This window comes from Emys orbicularis, chromosome 7, assembly GCF_028017835.1.
Source record: "Emys orbicularis isolate rEmyOrb1 chromosome 7, rEmyOrb1.hap1, whole genome shotgun sequence".
Lineage (NCBI taxonomy): Eukaryota > Metazoa > Chordata > Testudines > Emydidae > Emys > Emys orbicularis.
Window position 1 is genome coordinate 131,009,541 of NC_088689.1, and position 22,948 is coordinate 131,032,488.

The following is a 22,948-nucleotide window of genomic DNA, read 5'->3' on the forward strand; positions in this document are numbered from 1 at the left end:
CTGCAGCATGCTCAGGCGCAGCTGGGTCTCTGCGAGGTCGGCCTGGCTGGAGGGGCGCGGGGGCTGGGCCCCACAGACCCCACCTGGTGGGCTGCCAGCCTGGCCAGGGGCGCCCCCTCGGGCTGCTGCATCCGGCACAGCTCCACCCTGCCTTGCAGGCACTTTCTCTTCTCCGACATGAGCAGCCTGTGCAGCAGCGTGCTGGGGCGCAGCCAGGCGGGGGGCCGGGCGCTGCCCTGCAGCAAGTGGGCCAGGCCAGGCAGCTCCCGCGGCAGGCGGTAGCAGGGCAGCAGGCACAGGGCAGGCGGCACATCTCGCCGGCTGCACAGCTCGCCAAAGTAGGCCAGCGCCCAGTCGCCCAGCTGCCCTGCCCCCCCGCCCACCTGCAGCTCGCCCTGCAGACAGGACATGGCTGCGCCGAACAGATCGTGGGGGTCCGGAGAGCCGCTGCTGCCTGCGGCCGCCCCCAGCCACAGCTGGTAGAGCCGGGCGCTGCCCTGACTCCACAGGAGCAGCACGGTGCCCTGCTCCCGGGCCACCAGCTCCCGCTGCACATAGAGCCAGGGCAGTGCCCCCAGCCGCCCCACGCTGCCCGCCTCCCACAGGTCCAGCCGCACGTCGCAGCCCAGCGCCGAGCACAGCACGTCCGCCAAGGTGCAGACCAGAACCTTGTGCTCCTCGGAGTCGGGGGAATAGATCAGCAGGACGGGCCGACGGCCCCGCGGCGCTGTGGGGAGAGGGCAGGGTCAATGGCAGGGTGCCCCCCGCCCAGGGCTCTGCAGAGGGCGGGTCCTGGGCAAAGCGCTCCAGGCTGCCTGGCTGACTAAACCCTTCGCCTGGCTGAGCTCCCATGCAGGGCCGTCCCCACCCGGTCACCTCTCCTGCTCAGCCAGCAAGACCCCCACCCTGCTCCCTTCCCTGCCGCTTCCTGTCCAACTGTGTCTACAGCCCCCCAGGATCCTGTCCCCTCCGCTCCCCGGATCCCAGCCCCCAGATCCTCATCAGATCCTGTCCCCTCCGCCCCCCGGGATCCCAGCCCCTCACTGGCTCCTTGCCCCAACCCCCCCAGGATCCTGGCCCCCAGCCCTTCTGCCCCCCATGATCCCAGCCCCTCACTGGCTCCTTGCCCCAACCCCCCCAGGATCCTGGCCCCCAGCCCCTCTGCTTCCCGGGATCCCAGCCCCTCACTGGCTCCTTGCCCCAACCCCCCAGGATCCTGGCCCCCAGCCCCTCTGTCCCTGGGGATCCCAGCCCCTCACTGGCTCCTTGCCCCAGCCCCCTGGGATTCTGGCCCCCAGCCCCACTGCCCCCCAGCATCCCAGCCCCTCACCTGTGGTGAGTTTCCGGAGGCTCCTGTAGTTCAGCAGCAGGACAGTCCCCAGCAGCCCCAGAGCCAGTGCCAGCCCCAGGGCGAGCAGCCCAAAGCGCTTGCGAGCAACTGGAAGAGAAGTGGGTGAGAGGTGCTGAGCAGTGCTGCCTTCTGGTGCTACAAGCTCATGCTTCATCACTGCAGCCGAACAGCAGCAGGGGTCAGGAAGGGATCCCCTCCCCCGGAACACACTCTGGGGTTGGTGTTTTTGGCAACTTCCTCTGAAGCAGTGGGGTGGCCGTGGCTGGAGACAGGGCCCTGGGCAGGGCCAGGGCTCTGAGGGGCACCGAGCCGTCTCCCTCTCAGTGCTGGGCACCTGGCTCTCGCTCACCTGCTCAGGGGCTAACCGCGCATCCCAGGGGGTGGGGAAGGAATCTCCCCCAGGGCAGAGGGGCAGTGACCTCGGGGGGGTTCGCCTTCCTCCGCGGCCTGGGGTGCAGGTCACTGAATCATTTCCCTGCCATGGGGGCCTCGGCCCTGGGGCCCTCCTGTTCTCTGCCAGGGCCACATGCCAGCCGGGCTCCTGCGGGCTGCGACACCTGGGTCTCACTCACCAGCTGGGTCAGTGTGTGGGGGTTGGGTGGGGCTGGGGCCGGTGACCTACGGGGGGCAGATGGGCACATCTGCTCCCTCCTTGCCATGACCTCTCTGCCTCTGGCTGCCCCCCGGGGCTCTGCGTGGGGCCACACTCACCATCTGGGCACAGGAGCTGCTTCCGGGCAAACTGCACGTCGGAGCGCCACACCTGCCAGGCACAGAGAGAGCACGTGGGGGGTTTGACACCAAGGGGCTCTGTGACGGGTGGAGGGAGGGGGTCCTGTGACCCTGCAGGGGGAGGGGACTCTGTGACGGGGCAGAGGGACGGGGGCTGGGGGGCAGGTGGGGCTCTGTGACCCTGCACAGGGAGGGGGGTACGGGGGCTGTGTGACGTGGCAGGGAGGAGGCTCTGTGACACAGCGGGGCAGGGGGCTCTGTTAGGGTTGCCAGATGTCCGGTTTTTTACTGGAACACCTGGTCGAAAAGGGACCCTGGCGGCTCCGGTCAGCACCGCGCAGGTCTGGCTCCTAGGCAGGGGGGCCAGGAGGCTCTGCGCGCTGCCCCTGCCCCAAGCACCAGCTCTGCACTCCCATTGGCCGGGAACTGGCCAATGGGAGCTGGGGGGGCGGTGCCTGCGGGCGAGAGCAGCACGCGGAGCCTCCTGGTCTCCCTGCCTAGGAGCCGGACCTGCTGCTCGCTGCTTCCGGGGTGCAGCACAGCGCCAGGACAGGTAGGGAGCCTGCCTCTGACCGGGAGCCGCCCGAGGTCAGCCTGCGCCCCAATCCCAAGCCCCCCCACAAACCTGGAGCCTCTCCTGCACCACAAACCCCTCAGCCCCACCCCAGAGTCCGTACCCCAGATGGAGCCCTCACCCCTCCTGCACCACAACTCCCTGTCCCAGCCTGGAGCCCCCTCCTGCACCCTGAACCCCTAATTTCTGGCCCCACCCCAGTTAGAGCCCTCACCACCCCCACACCCCAACCCCCTGCCCCAACCCAGTGAAAGGGAGCGAGGGTGGGGGGAGAGCGAGCCACCGAGGGAGGGGGAAAGTAGTGAGCGGGGGCGCCTTGGGGAAGGGGCGGGGCAGAGCCTCGGGGAAGGGCCGGGGCTAGGGTGTTCGGTTTTGTTGGCAACCCCAGGCTCTGTAGTGTGGCAGGGGGTCCTGTGACCCTGCGGGGGAGGGGACTCTGTGACAGGGCAGGGGGAGGGGGGCTGGGGGGCAGGGGGGGCTCTGTGACGCGGCGGGGGATCCTGTGACCCTGCAGGGGAGGGGGCTTTGTGATGCCAGGTGCTCAGATACTACAGTGATGGGCATGAGCAGAAGAATGGCTGGGTAAGGTGGGGACGGAGCCATGGGAAGGGGGCAGCACCGGGGGCGGGGGCCTTACCAGCACACAGCCGCCCAGGAGCTGCAGCGGCAGCAGCAGGGTCAGCTCCCTGGGGCCGAAGCTCTCTGGCTGCAAACCAAGAAGGACGCCATTAACCAAAGAGCACCCCCTCCCCTCCCCTCCCTGCCCCCCGGCTGGGCGCAGAGGGCTCTGATCCTGCCCGCTGGCCTGAGGCCTCGGCATTCCCTGGCAGCGAGCGCAGAGGGTCCCAGGGGGCCAGGCTCCCGGGCCAAGCCACTTACGCTTGTGACGGTGTAGACAGGCGCCTCTGGCTCACACCGGCTCCCCTGCTGCCGGCACAGGGCTGCGCTGAAGGATGCCGGGACCGTGGAGGTCACACGCAGGAGAAGCTGCAGGAACCGGACACTCGCGGACACGTTCCAGGCGGTGTCTACAGGGAGAAAACAGGAGGGGTCACTCATGGGCCCGCCCACCCCACATCGGGGCCCCCGCCCACCCAGAGCCTGCAGGGCGTCTGTGGGGCTCTGGCATAGGCTCCCTGGCTCTCATGCGAAGCAGGGCCAGGCCTGGCCAGCACCAGGAGGGGAGAGGTTAGTCAGTGTCAGGGACGTGTAGGTGGCTGTGTGTTCTTTGCACTTATGCTACGTTGTGTAACTAGGAGCCAGCCTCCCAGCATGCTTTGCACTCACGCTAAGCAGAGAGCAGGCATGGGCAAGCAGGGGACCTGTGCAGGGCCCCGGTAGGAGTGAGGGGCGAAGATGTGTGGCTTGGGAAGGGTCACAAACTGCAGTGCGCGCTCAGCACAACTGACAGGGACAACTGGGGCCGGAGCTAGGGACGAGGTCAGGGACAGGGTTAGCCAAGGTCCCGGGACACAGGGCTTGTCTGTTTGCTGGAAACAAAGGGTATAATATCCCCTGGTTCCTGTGATCCCTTTGTAAACTGCAGTGCTCCTCCCCAGACTGGGTAAAGCATTAACCCTTTCTGCACTGAGCTGATCTCTCCTGGTCAGACTGAGCCGGGGTGACACCTTATGACTAAAATAAGTGAACCCTCAACAGAGACACCCAAGGAAAATACAGGAGGTTGCAGGGAGCGGGATGGGGGCTCAGCAGGGGGCGCTCTCCCCTGGCAGGCAGGGCTGGCCCCAGTGGGGCGCTAGGGGGCACTGAGATATGGGGCTCAGCAGGGGGCGCTCTCCCCTGACAGGCAGGGCTGGCCCCAGTGGGGTACTAGGGGGTGCTGTGGGGCTCAGCAGGGGGCGCTCTCCCCTGGCAGGCAGAGCTGGCCCCAGTGGGACGCTAGGGGGCGCTGAGATGTGGGGCTCAGCAGGGGGCGCTCTCCCCTGGCAGTCGGGGCTGGCTCCAGTGGGGCATTAGAGGGTGCTGTGGGGCTCAGCAGGGGGCGCTCTCCCCTGGCAGGCAGGGCTGGCCCCAGCATGGAGAAAGGGGGTGCTGTGCTGCAGGTGCCATTGTTCTCAGGAGAGAAGAACCCTCCCCCCCTTAGCCAGACCCCATGATGATGGGTAGCAGCCCCACCTCCTTGTGCTCAGGCCCTGGTGCTTTGTGTTGTGTGGGGATGGGAGCCCTGGCTCCCCTCCTGCCCACAGGAGGTGCTGTTCTGTGCGGTGCTGCCAGGCGGTAGCTCCCCCCCAGAGCAGGCTGCATCCTGGGGCCAGGGGAGCCATTGCTGTGCTCAGGGAGCTCCGAGGCGCGGGTGGCGCAGGGCACTGCGGGACCCGGCACAACCAGGCTGCACAGAGGGAAGTTGTCAGTCTAGGGCTCAGCTGAGCTGCTGCTGCACGGCACTCCCTGTCCCCCCAACACCCAGCCGTCCCCACTGCAGAGAGGCAAGGCAGGCTCACCTGGCCGGTGCGGGCACTCCACGTGGCTGCTGTTGCCGTAGGAGAACTGGAGAGAAACAAGGAAAGTCACCAGAAAGGCCCTGCCCGGAGGGGGTGTTAGAGGGAGGCCAGGCTGGGGGTCAGCACTCGCCAGCGGGCCCCTCTGGCTGGGCACTGAGAGCGGAGGCTGCTCACGCTCCGCTGAAGGGCACGGCAGGGGAGGGTGCCCGGCACTTGTGCACTTCAGCCCTTTGCCGGCCCCAGCTCGCCAGCCTCTTCTGACGGACGCTGGGAGGGGCGGGGAAGGGGAATGGGGCTCGGGGGCCCATCAGCCCCTCTGGGTTGGCTCTGGGTCAGGGCCAGAGCCCTTCCTCTGTAAGGTGGCACCACAGGGGGGCAACAGCATGGGTCTGGGCTTCCGTTACCCACCGGGGGGCATCGGAGAGAGGCTGCCTGCCCTGTGTGAGACGAGAGCCCGGCTCTGCAGCCCCGGCCCGCTCTGCCCTGACAGCACGCGCCTGCCCGCCGCTTCCTGGCTGGCAACAGAGGGCAGGGGCCAGGGCTCCGGCTCTTCCCTGGGCAGGATCCCCTGGAAGGGGCCTAGGGCCTCTGGTGGGGGTGCCAGGAAGGGCAGGGTGGGTCGCGCTGGGGCTGGGTTCAGCGTGTGGCTCCGGGGAGCCACCCAGCCAGAGATCCCAGTGAAACACCAGGAGTCCTGCCAGCGGGGGGCTCGGCCGGGGGCATGCGGGGGGCTCACCTTGAAGCAGAGCAGAGGATGCACATCCACCTTCTCCACGGTGTAGGCCTAGACCAGAGCAGAGAGCGTGTCAGAAACTGCAGCTGACCCTCACTACCGGGGCCCCCCTGGGGAACCCCCTTACCTCAGCTCCCCCACCTCCCTTGGGGTGCACCTCCCCCACCCCATCCTGCCATCCTGCCCCCAGCTCCCAGAGGCCTGCAAACCATCTGCCCCCGGGCCAGCCCTGGGAGAGCAGGTCAGGTTGCAGAGCGGTGCTGCAGAAGCAGTTGAATGGGGAGAGGCAGTTGCTGCAGCAGAGGGGCCTGGGGGGCCCTCGTCACCTGCCTCAGCCCCTTCCGTTGGGCGGGGGGGGGGGGGGTGTCAGCCCAGGCCAAGCCCTTCCCCTCATGCGACATGGGGAGCCTGCCCACCCTGGCTGGGGGAGAAACTCCCCTCCACCTCCCAGGCCTGGAGGGGACAGCCCGCTAGGGTGACCAGACAACAAGTGTGAAAAATCAGGACAGGGGTGGGGGTAATAGGAGCCTATACAAGAAAAAAGACCCCAAAATCGGGACTGTCCCTATAAAATAGGGACATCTGGTCACCCTATAGCCCTCCGTTCCCCAGCACTCAGTCCCCAGAGCCGAGGCCCATCCCAGCTGAGCCCAGGGACAGCTCTCAGGGGGAGCCCCAGTGGTCTGCGGCCCATCCCTTTGGGGGACAGTGAGTGCTGGTGGCAGGGCCCCAGGGCCAGGCAGGCACTGGGCCCAGCACTGGGGGAGACGTGCCTGCAGCCCCAGGTGCCCTGGGGCAGTGGGATGGGACAGAGGCCCCTCCAGCTTGCCACACCCTTCAGAGACTGAGATTCATTGTGATCCCCTCGTGTGACGGAGCAGGGAGTGGGGCATTGACCTGGGGATGTTGCCTGGGAGTTGTATTGAGACTGTCTGCATTGGGGATGGGATACCAGGGGCGGATACCTGAGCTGTAACCTGAGCCAGGAGGGGCCTGGGGCCAGGTGACACCTTCTGCCCGGAAGACAAAGGCTGGAGGAGGAGCCGGGTGGTGTGGCTGGAGGGGGTTTAGTTTGGAGCTGGCTGGGGAACGGAGGGAGCCCCAAAAGCTGGGGTCTAGGCTCCCTGCCCCCTGGGGGCTTGACCGAGGGGTCCTGGTTGTACCTACAAGCTCTGCTTGGGACTGTGTTCCTGTCATCTAATAAACCCTCCGTTTTACTGGCTGGCTGAGAGTCACGGTGAATCGCAGGAATTGGGGGTGCAGGGCCCGGACTCCCCCACACTCCGTGACAGCCAGGCCAGAGCCTAGCCCCTCGAGCAGCGCTGTTAGCATCGGCCGCTCCCCACTGAACCAGGGCCAGGGATGGAGAATCCGCCACCCCGGGAAACTGGCCAGCGGTTAAAAACTGACACCACATTTCCCATCTGACTTTCTCTGGCTTCACCGCCCAGCCCTTGGGTTGCATTCGCCCTCCATCTGCTAGACTGAGCAGCCCATTAGCAAACCTGTTCCCCACAGAGGCACTAGCGGACAGAGCCCCACAAAGCTTGTTCTTTTGGGAATTCTGAGTCACTTGGTTTTATCCACGTGGGGGGTGCTGGGAAGCCCTTGGGTGGGGGAGGGGTGTTGTAGAACAAACCCACCTCTACCCTGCAGCAGCAGCCCCTGTCCCATAGGGCTGGGCCCAGCTTCCCACACCTGGGACCACGGCCAGGTGCGGGGGGTGGCAGGGCTGGTCAGAGGGCAGCTCTATGCCCTGTGCACCCCGTTACAACACCCAGAGCGGGGGTGTGGAGGAAGGGCTCCCTTCTAACTGTTGTTTTGGTTTATTTCATGTTATGTGTATTTGCAAAAAACACGGGTCTGGGGTCAAGGCAGCCCTGAACCTGCTCTTTGTTAAGCTGCATGGACGGAGCTCCTTGAGCCGTCACTGTCAGGCCTCTTGGGAGGCTTTAATGCCGCTCGCTCGTGGCTTCTCTCTGAGCCCTCCCCATTCGTCAGCTCCGCCTGGAACTGGCCCCAGGCTCCAGCAGCGGTCGCACCAGTGCCAAACACAGAGAGAAAATCACCTCTGCTCTTCCCCGAGAGTGCCCTGGTTACGCACCCAGGCTGGCACTCGCCCATTTGCCCAGAGCGTCGCACTGGGGGCTCGTGTTCAGCTGGTTACCCCACCGCCCCAACCTCCAAATCTTTTTCAGTCCTGCCCACAGCACAGCCCTCAGCCGTGGCCGATGGTCTTTGTTCCTAGATGCACACATTTACATTTAGCCGTACTAAAACCGCACAGGCCTTGTCCACACCACCAACGGCGACGCTGCCTACGCCCACAGGAGAGTTATACCAACAGAAGCTGGTAGTGGAGACCAAGCCACAGTGTTTGCTTGAGCTCACCTTCCCACGCAATCCAGACCCCGACCGCGCTGTATCAGTGACCTGGCCTCTGCCTTATTTATCACTCCCCCAGTTTGTCTCATCTCCAAGCTTCATCAGTGATGATTTCATGTTTTCTTGCAGGTCATTCACGAAAATGTTAGTTAGCGTAGGGCCAAAAACTGATCCTTGCGGGAGCCCGTTAGAAACAGACCCACTCATTGCGGAGTGCCCGTTTACAGGTACATTGAGACCTATCAGTTAGCCAGTTTTCAATCAATGGAACGTGTGCCATGTTCATTTTATATCATTCTCATTTTCTAATCAAAATGTTGACGCTCTAGAGAAGTCTAAGGGCAGGTCTACACAGGGAACTTACATGGCATAGCTGCGTCTCTCAGGGGTGTGAAAAGCCACACCCGAGAGATGTAGGCATGCAGAGCTAACCCCTGGGGTACACAGCACTGGGTCGATGGAAGAATTCTGGCAACCTAGCCCCAAATCCTCGGGGAGGTGGATTCCCTACGCTGCCGTCTACCCCTCCTGTCCGCATAGGTAGCATCTGCACGGAAGCACTACAGCCGTGCAGCGACAGGCCCTTTGTCTGTTACATTAGCTGTCTTCCAGTCTTCTAGAATTTGCCCAGTGTTCCAAGACTTACTGAAAATCAACACTAAGGGTAGAAGTATCAGAGGGGTTAGTCTGGATCTGTAAAAAGCGACAGAGAGCCCTGTGGCACCTTATAGACTAACAGATGTATTGGAGCATGAGCTTTCGTGGGTGAATACGACAAATACACCCACGAAAGCTCATGCTCCAATACGTCTGCTAGTCTATAAGGTGTCACAGGACTCTCTGCTGCTAAGGGTACAGTGAGCTGCTTAGCATGCTGTTTTAAACCTCTTGGATGTTCGTTACCTGGAACTGCTGATTTAAAAATATCTAACTTTAGTAGCTGCTGTTTAACATCCTGAAATACTAGTGGAATGGAAAGTTATCTTCATCATGTGATCGGACTACATCATCTGTTTTTTTCCCCAAATACAAAACAGAAATACAGTATTTATTGAACACTTCTGCCTTTTCTCCATTATTATTAATAATTCTATCATTTCCATCTAGTAGTGGACCAATACCATTGTTAAAATTCTTTTGCTCCTAATCATCTTAAAAAACTCTCTCTTATTGTCCTTAACTCTGCTGGCCATAGATTTTTCCTTGTGTCCCTTTGCTTCCCTTATCAATTTTCTACAGTTCCCAACTTCTGATTTATATTTATATTACTGTCAACTTCCCCTTTCTTCCATTTGTTATGTGTATCTACATCATTCATTTTTTGTAGCTGCCATCATCTTCTTTCTAAATCAGGTCAGTTTTCTAACCAACAAGTCCTTTTGGGGCATCTAGTAAAGTGTTCTTAAACAATTCCCAGCTGTCATTCACATTTTTCTGATTATTCTTCCTCTCAGCTGATTTGGCTCATAATTATTTTCAGCTTTGCAAAATTGGCCCTTTTAAAGTACCAAGTATCTAAAACACTAGTCTGGACTTTATTCTGTTTGCACATTATAAATGTGATCAGTTCATGCTCACTTGTACCCATTCATGTTTAGTGCTGTGATCGGTTTCTCTGTATCTGCAAAGACGAAGTGGAATATAGCACTCCCCCGGTCAGATGCACGGCTCTTCTGGTTAAAGCTCGACTCTTCTAAGTGTGCTAAAATCTACGAGATCCCTTGCATTGCCATGCACCGCGGGGTTCCTCACAGAGGCGTGGGGTTCTGTTAGCCGCCCACAGTTAGAGCCATTTGACCCCGGAATTCCTGAGCTCCAGCTAGGGTGACCAGACGTCCCGATAAAATCGGGACTGTCCCGATATCGAGCAGTTTGTCCCGCATCCCAATATTTTGTTTCGGGCGCAGCTTTTTTTTTTTTTTTTTTTCCTTTGCTTAGGCTTTGCTTAGGAAAATATCGGGACTGCCGCAGGGGGAGCGCCTTTTCAATTGTTACACTCACCTGTCCGGGTCTTCGGCAGCATTTCGGTGGCGGGTATTTTCGAAGTGCCGCCAAAGACCCAGACGGGTGAGTGTAACAATTGAAAAGGCGCTCCCCCTGCGGCAGTCCCAATATTTTCCAGTTATCATCTGGTCACCCTAGCTACAGCCCCAAACCTCCTAGCCTTTTTTAAAGTGGAGAGATTCTGAAAACCTTTCTGGGCTCACAGCTAGAGCTCAAACCAGGGCTCAGATCACTGCACCAAGGTGCCCAGCGCTCGAGGGCCACCCCAACAGAGGGCACGGCCCCCACAAGCCTTCAGGGCAAATCAAATTACAACGTTGTTTCAAACAGATCAAGCTGGTCGTGGTCAGCACATTGCAAGCCTCCTGTGCCGACCCCCGAGGGCAGATGTGGGGAGAGGAGTGAACAGGGCTGTTAGCCTTCAAAGGGGATGCGCAGTCATCCTTTGACCCTGAGCCAGCTAGCCGTGTCAGGCCAGGCCTTTGGAACAGGGGGCTGGCGTATTGCCGAAATCCGGCTCCAGCAGGCTGTTTGTTCATTTATCCGGGGGGGGGGGGGGGGGGAATGTAATCAAAGTATTTTTGTAATAAATAAAGTTCCCCCTGCGAATGCTTGCTGGCAGGGGAGGGGCATTTTAGGGGGTGGAAGAGTGGGGGGCATAGGGGTCAGAGAGGCTTGGGGCTGTATTGAGGGGAGCGGGATAAGTGGGGATGGGTGGCAGGGAAAGTCAGAGGGGCTGGGGAGTGAGGGACACATGGAGGTGAGGGATGGGAGGCCCCATATTCTCCCCTTCTGGGTGGGTGCCAGGATCTGGGGGCCTGGGCGGACTCGCTGTGGGAAGCGCACGGAGGGGCAGGGGAGGCTGGATGCTCCGAGCTCAGACCCAGGAAGGTGGAAGCTGGGGAAGCTTCTTGCCCGGGGACAGTCTGCTCCGAGAGAGGAGGCTCCCCAGAGCCCTGCCCGGCTTCGTAGGGAGCAGTTCCAGCATCGCCCGGGGACTCCGTGACAGGGTCCCTGCCCCCCAGGTGTGTCTGAACTTTGCTTCCTGCCCCCTTGTGTGTGCCCCAGACTCTGGGGGATTCCTGCCCATCTATGGGGCCTAACCTGGCCTCTTACACACCCTTGTGTCAGCCAGGGTCTTGGGGCTTGCCTTTCTTGGGGGGGCTGAGCCCCTCTCTCTACCCCCATGTGAAATGGGATCGGAGGGGGGGGTCCCTGAGCCACTCTCCAGCCCCCACTGTGCGCACGCCAGGATCTGGGCGGGCTTCTGCCCATCTAAGGGAGTCAGCCCCCTCCCACCTCCTGTGCTCCTCATGGAACCCAGGTTCTTGGGGGGGGAGGGGCTTGCCTCACAGTGGGGATCTGAGCCCCACTCCCTACCTCCCATGTGAGTTGGGATCTGGGGGGGGAGAGGAGAGATCAGGCACCCTCGGTGCACGTGCTGAGAACACACTGCTGCGGTGGGACGGGGACGGGACAGGCACCCTTGACACATCCAGAAACTCTTACACACTGGGGAGGGGGACAGGGAACCCCCGGGGGAAATCTGAGAATGAACCATGAACATCTGGGAACATCTGCCTCCCCCAGTCACTTTATGATTCTACTTTGTTGTGTGGAAATCGGAGGACGACAGATTCTCCGGAAGGGCCTGAAACGGATTCTGAGCGGTGAATGCTCGCGGGGCGTGGAGGGGTGGGGGGGTGCCCGGGCAGGTGGTACCAGGGGAAGAGGGGTTGGATCTGCAGCAAGGGATGGATGGGGGCATTATGGGGAGGGGGGTAAATGGAATGGGGGTAGGGCCTCAGGCAAGGGGGAATAGGGAGGGATTGGGGGAGTGGCAGGGGGGAAGACCGGAGGAGTTAGAGAATATGAGGGGTAGCAGAGGGGGTGGGGTGGGCCTGTCAGCCCTGAATTCCCCCTTTCCCTGTGTTCTGAGAGCTGGGGGACCCTGCTCTTCTTGGGGTGCTGAGGCCCTCTCCCGGCCCACAGGGGCTCTTCCCTTCACGCTGCAAGTCCTGAGGTGCATCAGTTTGAGTGTCGCTGGGCTCGGCGCTCGGGAGGGGCTCACGATTGCACTGGCACCGCAGGACCCAGGCTTTCGCCAAACTCCCAGGCCGGCTCAGTCCTGGCAGCGCGAGCCCCCCACAGGCGTCCCTCCGGGAGCAGGCAGCTGGCTCCCCCCCGCTGCAGACAGGCGCCGGAGCCGGGGCCCTGGGCCGCGTGCTTGTGTACCTGGTTGGACTCCATGGCTGTGGAGTTGGGGACACTGTGGCAGGCCCCCGTGTCACTCTCCTTCCAGCACAGGGTGGCGGTCGGGTGCAGCGGACAACGGGCACTCAGCACCATGACCATGTTGGCCTCACTGCTGGCGCTGTAGTCACGGAACTGCATGGACGCCCACAGCTCGGAGCCATCTGGGGGGCAGAGAGGCATCAGCCAGAGGCACTGGCAGGCTCAGCCCTACACCCTGCCCCACCAGCACAGCCAGGGGCCCCAGTGCCGGCTGGCAGAGGGCACTGGGATGTGAAAGGGCTACAGGCACCCCCTGGGTCTGGAATTACAGACTAGTTTGCCCCCGGGCGCCAGGCAAGGTCTGGACCAAAGCCAGCATCCCCCTGGTGCTCCCGGCCCCTGTGAGGTGTCAGGGCAGGTGACATGGATGGAGACCCGGGTATACACTGAGCACCGTGGCACAGCTCACGACACAACTCCTGTTCCCAGTGGGAGCTCAGTGCTGATCGAGGGGGGCGTGGGCTGGGGGCGAGGGCAGCGCAGCTCGTCTCCTGCATGGAGCCCGGCCCAGTCCAGCCAGGCAGGGCCTTGGCACGGCCCGTCTCCCCTGTACGGCCCACCCGTGGGCACTGCTCTGGGCAGGCCAGCGCTGCGCTTTGCTACGGGACCAGTGGGCACTGGACTCCAGGACGGGCCGCAGGCCGTGTGGCTGCTCAGGGCACCACTCCCACGGGAGCAGCAGAGCTGGGAATCCTGCCAGCGCCCAGAGGCCCAGGTGCTCCAGGGAGACGCTGGGGGCTTGGCGGGCGCCTTCGCTACGGGCACAGCACTCGCCAGGCTGCAGGCAGGGCTCAGGGCAGGGGCAGCTGGGGCCTGGCAGACCCACCCCCTGGACTCCAGCCCCCCAGCCAGGAACTCCCGAAGGCCGGCATGCCCCGGCCCAGGCCACTCACAAGCTTCCGGCTGGGGCTGGAAGGGGCACAGCTTCGTGCGCAGGCTGTCGCGGTGCCGGTAGGAGGCCTGAGGAACCAAGGGATCAGATTCTGAGTAAGTGGACGCACGGGACCCCCGCCCCAGCGCCGAGGCCCCGTCCTGCCCGGACCCACGCAACTCCCCCCCCGCCCCAGCGCCCAGGCCCCGTCTTCCCCGGACCCCCGCAACTCCCCCCCCGCCCCAGCGCCTAGGCCCCGTCCTCCCCGGACCCCCGCCCCAGCGCCGAGGCCCTGTCCTGCCCGGACCCCCGCCCCAGCGCCCAGGCCCTGTCCTCCCCAGACCCCCACCTCTCCCCCCCCGCCCCAGCGCCCAGGCCCCGTCCTCCCCGGACCCCCGCCCCAGCGCCGAGGCCCTGTCCTCCCCGGACCCCCGCCCCAGCGCCCAGGCCCCGTCCTCCCCGGACCCCCGCCCCAGCGCCGAGGCCCCGTCCTCCCCGGACCCCCGCCCCAGCGCCGAGGCCCTGTCCTGCCCGGACCCCCGCAACTCCCCCCCCCGCCCCAGCGCCCAGGCCCCGTCCTGCCCGGACCCCCGCAACTCCCCCCCCGCCCCAGCGCCCAGGCCCCGTCCTCCCCGGACCCCCGCCCCAGCGCCGAGGCCCTGTCCTGCCCGGACCTCCGCAACTCCCCCGCCCCGCCCCAGCGCCGAGGCCCTGTCCTGCCCGGACCCGCGCAACTCCCCCCCCGCCCCAGCGCCCAGGCCCCGTCCTCCCCGGACCCCCGCCCCAGCGCCGAGGCCCCGTCCTGCCCGGACCTCCGCAACTCCCCCCCCGCCCCAGCGCCGAGGCCCTGTCCTGCCCGGACCCCCGCAACTCCCCCCCCGCCCCAGCACCGAGGCCCTGTCCTGCCCGGACCTCCGCAACTCCCCCCCCGCCCCAGCGCCGAGGCCCTGTCCTGCACAGACCCCCACCTCTCCCCCCACAACCCAGCGCCCAGGCCTGTCCTCCCTGGACCCCCGCCCCAGCACCCAGGCCCCATCCTGCACAGACCCCTGCACCTCCCTCCCTCCCCAGCGCCCAGGCCCTGTCCTCCCCAGACCCCCGCCCCAGTGCCCAGGCCCCGTCCTCCCCGGCCCCCTGCACCTCCGCCCCCAGCGCCCAGGCACCCTCTCTCCCCCCAAGCGGGTCGCTGTCAGGCCAGACCCAGGCGGCCAGGGGCTGGTGGCCGGCAGACCTACCTCAATGCAGAGACAGGGCACCAGGAACTCGTAGGGCAGCACAACGCTGTGACCCCCAGACACCGACGCCTGCGGCAGGGAAGGAGGTGGGTGAGGGTGGCAGAGCCCGGCCAGGCCCCCAAGAGACACTGCTGTGCCTGGTCCAACCCAGGCAGGGACCCCGGGTCCACCCTTGGCACCCCCAGGTACGGCCGGGCTCCCCGCTGGGAGGGCAAGTGTTGGAGGTGCCCTCTGGCCCATCAACTGCTGGGGCCCTTGCCCCTGGGGCCGGCCACCCCCGCCCAGCATGGGGGGAGCCCCCTGGGGCCATGCTCCTCACCTGTCGGGGGAAGGGGGTGGACAGCTCCTCGCACTCCAGGGCCAGCTGGTGGCACAGCCGCACGGTCAGGGCAGGGCCCTCGGGCACCGACACCTCAATGGCCCGTGCCTCCGGGCGCCAGGCATAGCTGAACTTGGGGCCTGCAGAGGAGAGAGGGCCGGGGATGGGCAGTCCGTGCCCACGTGCACAGGCAGCCCTGACTGACCCCGGCTGAACAGCAGCCAGCAGGCGGCAGCTGCTGGGCCAAACCCAGCGCAGCTTCAGGCCTGGGACCAGCCGTGGCCCAGAGCCAGCCCCAGAGCCCCAAGACACAGCCCAGCACCCCCAGAAAGACCCCCCCATGGTCCCCCACGACCCCCCCACAGCCCCACCCCGTGATCCCCCACAGCAACCCTTAGAGACAGACCTCACAGCCCCTCACCCAGGTCTCTGCGTGGAGGTGGCATTTCCAGCCCCCAAGGAGGGAGACCCCCGCACCTCGTCTCACCTGCCGGCTCTGCAGGGACCAGGTGGCTCTGGTTGAGGCTCAGCCCCCGGTCAGGGACGGTGCCAAGTGAGACCAGAACACGGCGCCCGCTCTCCACCGGGAAACAGTCAAACTGCACCTGCCACTGGGGGAGACCACAGGGTGAGCCCCCACCCTGCGAGTCCCCTGCCTCTGCCCCACAAGCCCCCACCTCCAGAGCCTCCCCCTGCCTCCACCCTGCGAGCCCCCCAGAGCACCCTGCCCCCACCCTGCGAGTCCCCTGCCTCCGCCCCCACGAGCCTCCCGCCCCCACCCTGCGAGCCCCCTGCCTCTGCCCCACAAGCCCCCACCTCCAGAGCCTCCCCCTGCCTCCACCCTGCGAGCCCCCCAGAGCAGCCTGCCCCCACCCTGCGAGTCCCCTTGCCTCCGCCCCCACGAGCCCCCCCGAGCCTCCCCCTTCCCCCACCCTGCGAGTCCCCCCCTCCCTGTCCCCCGGAGCAGACCCCATGAGCAGGCACGGTGCCAGCCGAGCCTGCCCAGCTCCCTGCAGCAGGAGGGACTGGACGGCTGGCACCGAGCAGCTGCCAAGGAGGGAACGAACCAGGAGCCCTGGGCCTGGTCTGCGCTGACTCACCAGGGAGCCTGCAGCCTCCGGGAGCTGCCTCCAGACCTGTAGCCAGCTGGCCGTGTTGGAGCCCAGCACCAGGAAATCCAACTGCAGCCCACAGACACTGCCCAGCCCTGGGGGAGAGAGAAAGGGGTGAGCCCCAAATTCACAGCCGGCCCCACCAAGGGCCTCTGCAGCCCCCCAGCCCCCACCGAAGCCAGCCCTCGGAGTCCCCCCCAGGGTCATTCCCAGGAATTCTCTGGGTGCCCCTAGCCCGAAGGGGGGCTCAGGCCACGGGTCCAAGCAGGGCTCCAGGAACCCACTCTAAAACGGGGTGCAGGTGAGGCCGGCCCACCTACCTGCAGTGTGCAGGGCCAGGCGCACACGCACGCACGGCTGGCAGTCGCGGGAGGCCTGGCACAGCCAGGCGGTGCTCAGAGCTAGGGCTGGCGGGGACAGGCCTGCTCCATCCTGCTCCCTCTGGTGGCACCGGGGCCTGGGGAGGGCACTGTCCACTGGAGGAGAGGAGAGGAGTGGAGTTAAAGGCAGCCAGGACCCATCTGGGCCCCCCCAGTGCACTGCAGGGCTGCCCGCCAAGCAGGGACTCCCAGTCACTTACACTCCCCAGCGCTCTGCATTCCAGACACTTGGGGCAACCCCAGTGTGACGAAGTGGGAATGTTCTTAATGTTTTCTCTGAATACTGTGTGGGTGCCTCAGTTTCCCCTATGCATTTCTTAAGTATCTAGGTGGTGGGATAAGGGGGTGTAATTGTTGGAGAGCCCTAGAGGACAGGGGTGTGCAGGGGTCTGCACAGAGAATGGCCGACACCCTGTCTCCTGGCAACTGATGGCCTGGGTCCTGCCCCTGCAAGGTGCCAACTGGAGGTGTGGGAGAACAAAGAGATCAGGTGACCTCCTGGCCCGGGAAAGGGAGAAAGGCCAGAGGACGGGCTGGAGAGTTTCAGTTTGGAGCTGGCTGGGGAAATGGAGGGAGGCCAGAGGGGGCTCTGGCCTCCCTGGCCCCAAGATGGACCTGACTGAGGGGTCCTGTTCTCTGTACCTACAAGCTCTGTTTGGGACTGTGTTCCTGTCGTCTAATAAACCTGTTTTACCGGCTGGCTGAGAGTCACGTCTGACTGCGGAGTTGGGGGGCAGGACCCTCTGGCTGCCCCAGGACCCCGCCCAAGCGGACTCGCTGCGGGAAGCGCACGGTGTGGAAGGGGAGGCTGGATGCTCCGAGGTCAGACCCAGGAAGCTCCTTGCCCTGGAGACAGTCTGCTCAGGGAGAGAAGGCTCCCCCAGAGTCCTGCCTGGCTGCGCAGGGAGCAGTTCCAGCATCGCCCGGGGACCCCGTGACACCCAGCCTTGCCAGTCCCTGCTGGGTCCCTCCCCTGGGGTACCACCCCCCCCCCCACAGTACAGGGACCCTGGCGCTGCACTGGGGTCAGCACTGACAGTGAGGGGAGAGCACCCCCGCTGAGTCCCCGCCCCGCAGCCCGGCACCCCCTAGCAGCCCGCTGGGGGCAGCACTGACTGCATGGGAGCTGGCACCACCACTGAAGGCAGCGTCTGGTTTTCCTTGGCAGACTCCCAGTATGGCCCCCTCCCACCGCACCCCAGCTCGGCACAGTTGTGATCCAGCCCCAGGTGGAAGGAGGGAGGGACTGAGCAGTGCTGCCCCCTAGCGCCCCAGCTGCCCCCTGCCTGCCCCACAGCCAGCACCACTAACAGAGCAGATTTACTTACCCCTGACTCTGCAGGCCTGTGAGCAAAGGACAAGGAGCCGTGTTAGTGCAGGAGGCCTTGGCCAACAGGTAGCACCCAGCACCCCCCCACCCCTCCCCGGCAGTCCCCAGCAACCCTCTCCTTGGTGCTCCCCGGCACCCAGAGCCACCCACCCCCAACCCCAACCCCGGCGGCCCACAGGGCCAGAGCCACCCCACCCACCCCTGGCGGCCCCTGGCACCCAGAGCCACCCCTCCCCTCGGCGGCCCACAGCACCCCCATGAGTATTATGCTCAGGGAAGCCGCAGTGGTTTATCTCCGCTCCCAGCAGGCTCCCCCGGCTGAGCAGTACAGGGCTGAGTCTGGGGCTGGGGTTCACCCAGAGCAGCAGCACGTGCCTGGCACGTTTTCTGCTGGCTCCCCTGACGGGCCCGCAGGTAGGCCCCGGGCTGCGGGAATACAGGCCTGCAGCAGAGCCGGGTGAAGGACAGTTCTCCATGCAGGTGGGATGTCAGCGTGAGTGACAGGCCCCAGGCCCGTGGGCTCAGGAGAAGCGGGCGCCGGGGTCCCTCCAGCAGTGACCCACGGAAGTTCCCTTCTTTCCGGGTTGGGGGGAAGTGAGCGGAATCAGGCACGGTGCAGCCAATGACGGACTAGGGAAGAGACGGCTCTCCTGGCCCTAGCCAAGGTCTGACCCTCGGCCGGTTTGCTAAGGGGGTAAGAGGGGAACTCGTGCAGCGTCCAGTGCTAATACCTGCCTGCCCACACCGGAGCGACCGCCATGGGTCGAGGCAGCCTTGGCTTAGTGCCTTGAGGTGGGGAACTGCTTTTAGGGAGCCACATTTCGGCCTTTGGAGTGAATCCAGAGCTTTGTGGTTAAACGATCGTCGTCGTAACGCCTGCGCAAACAGTCATTCCAAGCAGGGTGCCCCCAGCGGGACCCCGGGGTGACCAGGGCAGGGCCAACCCCAGCTGCTTTCTGGATTGATGCTCAAGCTAATGAGCCCTTCGCACCTCTAACTCCCAGCCTGCGTCCCAGACAAGGTCACTGCCCTCCTGCCCACGGGCCCAACGCAGGCACCTGTGGGCCCCTTCTGCCACCCACCCGCTGGGCAGGTGGCCAGGGACTGCAGCAAAGGGCTGGCTGCCCCACACCACTGCCTGGCTGTGGGGTGAGGAGCAGGCTGAGAACTGAACAGGCTGAGGACAGCCGGGAAGCCCAGAGCCAGGCCTGGCACTTAACCCGTGGAACTCCTTGCCAGAGGATGTTGTGAAGGCCAAGACTGTAACAGGGTTCAAAAAAGAACTAGATAAGTTCATGGAGGATAGGTTCATCGATGGCTACTAGCCAGGATGGGCAGGGATGGTGTTTGCCTGAAGCTGGGAATGGGCGACAGGGGATGGATCACTTGATGATTCCCTGTTCTGTTCACTCCCTCTGGGGCACGTGGCATTGGCCACTGTCGGCAGACAGGATACTGGGCTAAATGGACCTTTGGTCTAACCCACTATGGCCGCTCTTAGGTTCTTATGGCATGGTCAGGCCACAGAGCCAGAAACAGACACGGCCCCCTGCCCCCCCCCCCTCCCCGAACAGTGCTAAACTGCCTGTAGTGACAGGTTTCAGAGCGGTAGCCGTGTTAGTCTGTATCCGCAAAAACAATGAGGAGTCCTTGTGGCACCTTAGAGACTAACACATTTATTTGAGCATAAGCTTTCGTGGGCTAAAGTCCACTTCATCAGATGCATGCAGTGGAAAATACAGTAGGAAGATATATATACACAGAGAACATGAAAAATGGGGGTTGCCATACCAACTGTAACTAGAGTAATTAATTAAGGTGAGCTATTATCAGCAGGAGAAAAAAACTTTTGTAGTGATAATCAGGATTTCCAACAGTTGACAAGAAGGTGTGAGTAACAGTAGGGGAAACATTAGCACGGGGAAATAGTTTAGTTTGTGTAATGACTCATCCACTCCCAGTCTTTATTCAAGCCTAATTTAATGGTGTCCAGTTTGCAAATTAATTCCAGTTCTGCAGTTTCTCGTTGGAGTCTGTTTTTTAAGTTTTTTTGTTGGAGAATTGCGACTTTTAGGTCTGTAATAGAGTGACCAGGGAGGTTGAAGTGTTCTCTGACTGGTTTTTTAATGTTATAATTCTTGACGTCTGACTTGTGTCCATTTATTCTTTTGCGTAGAGACTGTCCACATATCTATTCAAGGGACACCATCATAGGACCTAACCACATGAGCCATACCATCAGAGGCTCGTTCACCTGCACATCTACCAATGTGACATATGCCATCATGTGCCAGCAATGCCCCTCTTCCATGTACATTGGCCAAACTGGACAGATAATAACCCACCTTAATTGATTAGTCTCGTTAGAGTTGGTATGGCAACCCCCATTTTTTCATGTTCTCTGTGTATCTATATCTATAACTATATATATCTTCCTACTGTATTTTCCACTCCATGCATCTGATGAAGTGGGCTGTAGCCCACAAAAGCTTATGCTCAAATAAATCTGTTAGGCTCTAAGGTGCCACAAGTACTCCTGTTCTTTTTACCTGTAGTGAGGAATCCACCCCCTCCCCCACATGGGGACCCCAAGGAATCCACCCCTCTTTCCCCCCCTCCCCAGCAGTACCCAGCACCAACTGCTCCCAGGCAGGAACAGGAGCCCCCCTGGCATTTCTGGAACGCTCCCCTGGCCCCGGCAGTATGTGCCCTGCCCACGCACTGATTCCGCTCCCGGTGTAACCACGGGCACCCCCATTCTTCACACAAGTGTCCCCGAGCTCGCTCTTGGCTTCAAGGATTCCATGTGGCAGTAAGTTCCACTGGCTAATTACGCCCAGTGTAAAGAAGCGGTTCCTTTCCTCCATTTTAACCTGCTGCCCACCTTTCAGTCCTAAGTCCCCAGGCCAGCAGGGACCATTGTGATCCCCTAGTCTGGCCCCGTGCCCAGCACAGGCAGACACCTGCCCCCTGGAGCCCCTCGAGCAGAGCTGTTGGCAAACACCCGCTCCCCACTGAACCATGGCCAGGGATGGAGAATCCCCCACCCGCCCTGCCCCAGGAAACGCTTCTAATTCCCCTCCCCGTCCAAACTCGCCTCATTCCCTGTCTGCCTGGCATCAGCTTCCAGCCCCAAGGCCGGGTTCCCCTTCGCTGCCGGAGCCAACAGCCCATCACCCACGATCTGTTCCCGTGGGGCAGGGACAGGCTGGGCTCCCTCGCCCCGGGCCGGCTCGTGGGGGCGCTCACCAGACTGAGCCCCTCGCCCCTGTCACTGCAAGGCAGGTCCTAACCCTGCGGCGCTTCCCCGCCCCTGCAATGCAGCGCTGACCCCGGCTCTGTGGCCCAGGCAAGGCAGATTCATGGCGGTGGCTCCCTCCCCCTCCAGGTTTTGTCCTGGTCTCATTTTGCCCCGTTTCTTGCTAGCTGCTGGACCAGCCATTTCTTCCTCATTACAGAGCCCGGTTCGTTACTGCACCTGCCACCACCCATCCCTGTTCCCTGCACTAGGGTGACCAGACCGGGGACGCCCCGATTTTTAGCTGTTTGTCCCGCGTCCCGGTCGGGACACAATTTGTCCCGATATTTCGCTCCGCCGGCGGACCCCCCGTGTCCCGATATCTCATCTGGCCACCCTACTCTGCACCCCCGCTACCGACCCACCCTGGAGCCCCGGCCCGGGCCCCGCTCGCCCCACGGAACACAAACAACCCGCCCTAGGTTCTGCAGCGGCCCGGACCCAGCCCAGCTCGCCCAGACTCCTACAGGTGGGTCAGGCCGGGCCCAGCGGTGGCCTCGCTGCCTACAACCGCGCGCCCCAAATCCCGTTACCCCCCCCCGCTCCGCGGGGCCCCCCGTTCCCAGCGCGGGGATCACAGCGCCCAAAGCGCCCCCTGACCCGGCCTCAGTGTCCCGGGGCCCCGGCCCAGCCAGGGCTGGTTCTCGTCCAGCTCCCGGGAGAGCCCGGCCAGCGAGCGGGGCACAGAGCTGCCCGGAGTCCCCGCCCCGCCCCGGCCCCTCGCCGCTGGGTGCCCGCCCGGGGCTCTGGGAGGGGGTGGCTGTCGGGATGAACCCCCGGCTCCGGCCCCGGGACCCCGCAGCCCCCCGCACCCCTCGCCCGGGCCTTACGAAGTTGGCGGTGACGCGGGGGCGCGGCGCTCTGGCCCGGGGCCCGGCCAGCAGCAGGACGCCGGCCAGCAGCAGGGCGCGGGGCGCGGGGCGCCCCATCAGCGGGGCTGGCGCATGGCTGCGCGGGGCGCACACGGCACCCGGCCCGGCCGGCTCCGCCGCATTCCTGCCCGCCCCGCTTCATCATCGCGGGGCGGGGCGGGAGCCACCCCCCGGGGCCCTCCGCCCCCGGCAGCCCCGCACCGGGCTCTGCCTCTCGGCCGGATCGGGGAGGGGCTTCCCCCGCCCCCGGAAAGCGCCCCCCGCCCCGGCTGTGCTGGTGCCAGGTACCTGGCGGGCGCCCAGGTGCGGCGGGGATGGGCGGCAGGATGGCGCTTGCCCCGCTGCCCTGGGCAGGAGGTCTCAGGATGGGCCGCCCGGGGCGGGGGGTGCCGAGCTCTGCTCACACTCGGCGGCAGGGGGCACAGCTGGTGCCAGGGGGACACAACTCCCCAGGGGAGCGGGCGGTGGCTCCTGCCAGGGACCTGGCACCGAGGTGTCTGCCAGGAGCTGCCCCCAGCAGCAGGGCAGCTAACACCTGCTTCCTGGCAGCCGGGACCCTGGGGCCAGGCCTGGGACCCTCAGGAGCAACAAACACCATGGGAGGGGGGCGCTCCCCACGAGGGAGCCCCAGGCCCAGGAGATGCTAATGAGAATTATCGCCAGCAGCCCGCGGATCAGGGCGCTGCCCCCCGAAAACTCCGTCTCCGCACTGCCCCCCACCCCCGCCGCAGGTGCTGCCCCCCGAAAGCTCCGTCTCCCCACTGCCCCCCCACCCCCGCCGCAGGCGCTGCCCCCCGAAAGCTCCGTCTCCCCACTGCCCCCCCACCCCCGCCGGCGCTGCCCCCCGAAAGCTCCCTGTCTCCCCACTGCCCCCCACACCCCCGCCGCAGGCGCTGCCCCCCGAAAGCTCCGTCTCCCCACTGCCCCCCACACCCCCGCCCCAGGGCGCTGCCCCCCGAAAGCTCCGTCTCCCCACTGCCCCCCACACTCCCGCC

At 64.0% G+C, this 22,948-nt stretch overlaps 1 protein-coding gene across 1 annotated transcript; it reads right to left on the minus strand.

The window, feature by feature from the left end:
- Positions 1-11: 11 nt before the first annotated feature.
- Positions 12-22,010, minus strand: IL17RE (interleukin 17 receptor E). The gene is made up of 16 exons (XM_065408278.1): positions 21,912-22,010; positions 17,782-17,797; positions 16,394-16,549; positions 16,062-16,168; positions 15,449-15,572; positions 14,962-15,101; positions 14,643-14,711; positions 13,430-13,496; positions 12,477-12,658; positions 5,856-5,903; positions 5,120-5,165; positions 3,537-3,685; positions 3,295-3,363; positions 2,063-2,114; positions 1,331-1,438; positions 12-727 (listed from the first exon to the last, which is right to left on the minus strand). The coding sequence occupies exons 1-16, from the start codon at positions 22,008-22,010 to the stop codon at positions 12-14; spliced, it is 2,148 nt and encodes a 715-aa protein (XP_065264350.1).
- Between the last annotated feature and the right edge of the window lie 938 nt (positions 22,011-22,948).

Coding starts and splice junctions, on each gene's coding strand:
- IL17RE (XM_065408278.1), bottom strand. CDS start 22,010: ATGGGGCGCCCCGCGCCCCGCGCCCTGCTGCTGGCCGGCGTCCTGCTG. Junction 14,712..14,961: donor CCACCCCCTTCCCCCGACAG/GTGAGGAGCATG, acceptor TCCCTGCCGCAG/GCGTCGGTGTCTGGGGGTCA. Junction 1,439..2,062: donor GCAGCTCCTGTGCCCAGATG/GTGAGTGTGGCC, acceptor CTTCTCTTCCAG/TTGCTCGCAAGCGCTTTGGG.